A 5674-nucleotide genomic window follows, 5' to 3' on the forward strand; every position below is an offset into this window, starting at 1 on the left:
CTGCACCTTGCCTGGGCAACACAGTTGAGCTGCCCCCCATGATGTAGGTGTGGGAGAGCTGACCCTGAGGGCATGTAAGCAGAAGAACTGGCCCCAGCCCTTGCTCATTGCTACAAGGAGCTAACTAGTCAGGGCAACGCTGGGGAGCTCACTCTGGTGGTGAGGACTGGGGAGAGCCGGCAGGCTGACCAACCCTGCAGCTACCCAGGCCCAGAATCAGGGTTATGAGTTGGCCCACCCCAACATGCACCCCATCTATGATCTGTGAGAGCCTGTGAAGGGATCAGTCCTGCAGACCTAAAGCTGCAGGATTTCCACGACACAGGGCAACAACAGGATAACAAGAGGAATCCCGGTGAGGACCCAGCATTGATAATGTAGCAGAAACCAGAGGCCTTGAACCAGACCAATGACTCTTTGCAATGAACACTTGCAAGTAGCTATCACACTGCAGCTCCCATGATGAGACTGATTTTTGCTTTTTTTTCCTCCTAAACTTTTTATTTTATTTTATTTTATTTTGTCAGGGGAGGTTGCAAGGGCAGAGGGCAGATACAAAGGGACAGGGAAATGAATGGGATTGAGATGCATGATATGAAAGACACAAAGAATAAATTAAAAGAAAGGTTTAAAATGAGGCTGCATGTTCAGACGGCTTCATTTCACTCTGTGGTAGCTCTTTACTCATTCACTCATTCATTCCTTCATATTAGGCCCCTGTGCACCAAGCACTGGTCCAGGCCCTGGGTATAGAATCACAAACACACATGGCTCCCTCCATCCTCCTGCAGCTGGGTGGGAAGAGACAGGCACAGGTCACCCATCAGCCCCTGACTCTATTGACAAGCTCTGCTGGATGCTACGGAGTCAATAGTATTGTGAGTGTGTAATGCTGTGGGAGGGGAGACTGTATTGAAGGGTCCATGGAGACTTCTCTGAGGCCAATCTGGGGACAGCAGTCCCGACAAAAGCAGAGTGGGGGAAGACCCTGAAACAAAAGGAGGCCAAAGGGCAGACATAGAGACTTAGAAGAGCTTCAGTGACCCTGTGTGGCTGAACTGGAGTCATCTCCAAGCCCTAGATTTACATGCAAACTAGGAAAGCCTCCCTCCTGTATGTCCTTCTCTACTTCCATGCATCCAGCTTCCTCTCTCTTCTACTCCCCAGCATGAGCCTAGAGGAACACTCCCTGCAGTTCCTGGCCAGAGCCCTCCTGCTATGTGCTCAGAGAACCATAGAAGACCCTAGACCCCTGTGTCCAGAGCCCTCTGGTTCTTCCATTTGGCAGAGAGAGTCCAAGAAGCCTCTGCCCTCTGACTTTCCCACCAGGACCACCACTTCTGCTCTGAAATCTAAAGGAACAGTCAGAGCAGGACATGGCCAGGAGGAGTCTGCTTTTGACCTCACGGATGGTGGAAACCGCCCATCCAGCTTTCACCCATGACTCTCTCCACACGCTGATGTGCCTTTCCAATGCTGGCCTCTGCCACAGCTCGGCTTTTAGGATACATCTCAGTTACTTGTCAAATCTTAGCTGCCTCCTTCCCTCCTGGAGATAGGAACAAGCTTCAACTTCACGGGCTCCATCTCCCTCCTCAAGGAGAACAGCCCATAGGGCAGGAACAGTGACATTGACAGCCTCTGGAAAGTGCAGGACTCTTTCCTCTCCTGCCTTGTTCTCGCTTCATAGCAGGCTGAGAGGGAGTGATGGTGTCCCTGGTTGTGGACATGAAGGCTCAAGGAAGGTGGTAATTCTCCTAAACCTACAGAAACTCCAGGACGTGAAGCCTGTAAGAGTGGAATCCAGGGCCTGGCTTGTGGCTCAGTAGAGAAAGCTCATGTGTGAGAACACAGCTTCCATCTCCAGCACTGAAATGGGGAAGACAGAAACGGGACAAAGATTCTGTCCTTCTAGCCAAGTTCTCACAGAATCCTAGAACCCAGACCTTCTACATTCTCTTTAAACAGCTCTCCAGAGTCACTTCCGTGACAAAGCCATGACCCCCAACCACAGTGATGCTGAGGGCTGTAGGGATGCTCTCTCCCAACAAGAACCTCCACACCCAGTCATGCCCCATTCCTAGGATGGTTCAGATCCAGCATCTGCACCATGTAGGAGTATAAAAAGGCAATAGTCCCAAAGGCCATCATCCCAGTTCCGATCTGCCTGTGATCTGGCCAAGACCTCACCGGCACCACTTCATGGCCACATCTGCTCCTCTCCATGGCTACTGCCCTCTCTTTTCTGTCCTGGTGTCGGCCAAAGAACACACCCCAATAAGCTCCCTCACTGGCTTCATCTCAGAGGCTAATTCTGAGGAACCTAACTGTGAGAGTCTTCCACACTCCTTGGTATAGCCCAGGACAATATGGCTTCCCTTGTGCTTGCAGGCTAGACCAGGCCTCTCTGAGTGAGCAGGTGATGATGGAGCTGAGGGCTCTGAAGGAAAAGAATCCCGAGCTTCTCATCCAGAGCACATGGTAAGGAGTGGTCCAAACTGAGATCCTATGGCTGGTCCAGAGCTCAGAGGTGAGAAAATGGTCCTGGGGTGGCAGGAGAGATAAATCAGAACAGGAAGAAACCAGGAAACCATAGCAACTAGCATGAAGTGGGTTATTTTGACTTCATTTGTGTTGGTTTTGTTCATTAGTTAAAATAGACTCACATAACCTGCCTCTTAAATCCCTCCATGTGAATTGGAGGAGATAAAAAAAAAAAAGGATGGCCCCTGTTTTGGGTAGTTGTTGCCTTGCTTGATGTCCTCCCTGTGCTAATTCCCTGCCTGGTTCCACCCTCCTGAATGTTTAAGAGAAGTTCCTTGTCTGTAAGCTGCAAGATTGTAAAACATCGGTAGTGAACTTCTCCGGGGTTCTCCCATTGTGCTGTAAGCCTGTATTTAAGACCTCCTCCCTCCTTCAATAAATGGCATTTGGCATTCAAAAAAAAAAAAAAAAGGAAATGAGTAGAGAGTCCTCTGGGCACAGCACAAGTAGCTAGCAGCTCCACAGTGAACCCAGAACACTGGAGCAATGGAGTCACCACGGATGGGAGACAAAGACACAGAGAGATGTTTGAGGCTGGAGAGACTGCCCACTGGTTAGAGCACTTGCTGCTCTTACAGAAGACTCAGGTTCAGTTCCCAGCAACCACATGGTGCCTCACAACCAATTATAATAGGATCTAGTGCCCTCTTCTGGCATGCAGGCATACATGCAGAGCACTCATACATAGAAAAATATAAATAAATTTTTAAAAAAGGAAGGGATCAAGATGATATCAGTTATGACACAGGCACCTAGATGTGACCTAGATCTGGGGAAAGGGGATCATAGAGATGTGACCTAGAGGAGAATCATGGGCCTTAGTTCAAATTAAGATGAATTAGATTGTAGGTGGGGATGTCTTATAGACAACCCTAGTTTCCCCTGACCTCTGAGGGGAAGAACATCTCTGCATATAGGAAACCACATGAGACTGTCTCTACTCTGGGTCTGGATAAAGGAGAAATGAGTGCTGGCCCATCCTCATGCAAGCGGCAGAGACTACAGTCAGGTATGTGAAGGGGCCAGACTTGAAGCATCATGTTGGGACCATCGTTTCTCTCCCCCATCTCTGATATGGGGAAAAGCAGGTTCACTCCTGGAAAGAGGAACTTGCACAATCTTTCACATTTAGAATCCAGAGGAATGATATTTTGCTTTCTTCTGTCACTGCATCGGGATTCAATGCTATCCCTCTCACATGTCTGTGGCAGGCATCAGACTCTATACCAGGGATCCTTGTCCCGTTGTCACATGCTAAGGCCTGGAAACCACCTCCCCAGCACTTCCCAGAGACAGGTTCTATCTTCAACCTGTCTCTGGAGAAATGCTGGGAAAAGGAACACTTCTGGGCCAATAGGGAAGAAGAAGGCAGGACATTAGTCAGAAGCAGATGCCAAGAGAGAAAAAATGAAAGAAACAGAGAAGCCTCCGGAGCAGGGACAAAGAGAACAGACTCACTCCCTGCTGTAGCCAGGTCTCAGGAAGAGCCTAGCCCCAGTCTAGCTGGAGAGAGAGAGGCTGGGGAGTGACCATTGTCCTGCCTCTTCCAGAGGAAGGAGCTCCACACACAGCACAGCTGAAACTCCCCCACTCACCCGACTCTTCCCCTCTGGGAGACAAGCTCACAGAGTCTCTTGGGTCTGAAGATGGCTTCTGGGGCAGCACAGGACCTGTGGATACTGAGGTGGTTGACAGGGAAAGAAACCTGTACCGGTGAGTGAGCTATTCTCCATTCCACGCCCCACAAAGGATTCCAAAGGCTGACATCCAAACCAGTCTCCCATAGTACGCTCCCTCCAACATGGTGATGGTCACTGTCTCAGATGGAGAAACTGTCACTCTTGACTTCCTCCCATGGAAACTGCCTCTTGTCCACCCACCAGTCACCAAATGGGAAGCCTTTGAGAAAGTCACTAATGGTCTCAGTAAAGCATTGTTTCAAGGCCACATATTTATTACTAATATTAACATATGCTCATTTTAAAGTTTATCTGTGAACACACACATGAATTCTCAGGTTTGTCAGAAAGTGCCTTTACCTGCCAGGCCACCTCACCAGCCTTAGACCCTTATAAAGAAATAGACTCTTTAGTCGGGCAGTGGTGGCGCACGCCTGTAATCCCAGCAGTCGGGAGGCAGAGGCAGGTGGATCTCTGTGAGTTCAAGGCCAGCCTGGTCTACAGAGCCTGTCCAGGACAGGCTCCAAAGCTACAGAGAAACCCTGTTTCTAAAAAAAAAAAAAGAAAAGAAAGAAAAGAAAAGAAAAAAGAAAGAAAGAAATATACTCTTTAAAAATAAGAACACTAAGAGCTGAAGATGTGGCCAATTGGTAGAGCCCTTGCCTAGCATATAAAGGGTCTTGAGTTTGACCCCTAGAACTTAATACACACACACACACACACAGAGAGAGAGAGAGAGAGAGAGAGAGAGAGAGAGAGAGAGAGAGACTTACCTATTTCACCGCCCTCATCATCATCACAAGAATAGCTAGTTGCTCCAGGTGTGTGTTCCCTGTAGGTTTGCTCTAGCTCGCTCAGTACTCACAGGTCTATAAGATGATATTGCCATTGCCCCTATTTACAGATAAGGAAACCAGGAGTCAGAAGGCTAACTACTTTGTTTAGGGTCCATATGCAGAGAGCAAAGGAGCCAGAACTCAGAGATTTGGCTGAAGTCGGTGTGTCTATGGCCCTGCACCAGATCTGTATCCAGCCTGTGAGCAGATCTTGTCCAATGCATGTCTGTTTCTGCATCTTCTAGAGTTCAGTTCCCCATGACTGGCTCCTACCACTGGCCCAGCACTGGTCTTCTCTTTGTGGTGACAAGAGCGGTGACTGTAGAGATAGAATTCTGTGCCTGAAGCCAATACCTGGGCAAGACTCCCTTGCAGCACAGTCACATGGTGGCTGGGCCTCTGTTTGACATCAAGGCTGAGCAGGGAGCTGTGGCTGCTGTGCACCTCCCTCATTTTGTGGATCTCCAAGGTAACCAAGGGAAGCATAAGGAGGAGGGTGGTGGGAATGGGAGGTTTTTCCACTCATATAGGAGAATGTAGGATGATAGATGGGATGATGAGGAAAGAGCTCATGGCTTCCTTAGTGAGACAGAGAGGGTCATGGAGGTAGAGCTT

At 49.0% G+C, this 5674-nt stretch overlaps 1 protein-coding gene across 1 annotated transcript; it reads left to right on the forward strand.

Moving 5' to 3' along the window:
- The first annotated feature begins 1447 nt into the window (after positions 1–1447).
- Positions 1448–5426, forward strand: LOC114689126 (NACHT, LRR and PYD domains-containing protein 1a-like). The gene is made up of 4 exons (XM_037201821.1): positions 1448–2481; positions 3462–3553; positions 4095–4257; positions 5305–5426. Exons 1-4 carry the CDS (start codon positions 2423–2425, stop codon positions 5402–5404), a joined length of 414 nt encoding a protein of 137 aa, XP_037057716.1. The 5' UTR covers positions 1448–2422; the 3' UTR covers positions 5405–5426.
- The last annotated feature ends 248 nt before the right edge of the window (positions 5427–5674 follow it).

Source organism: Peromyscus leucopus, unplaced genomic scaffold (assembly GCF_004664715.2).
Source record: "Peromyscus leucopus breed LL Stock unplaced genomic scaffold, UCI_PerLeu_2.1 scaffold_1519, whole genome shotgun sequence".
Classification (NCBI taxonomy): domain Eukaryota; kingdom Metazoa; phylum Chordata; class Mammalia; order Rodentia; family Cricetidae; genus Peromyscus; species Peromyscus leucopus.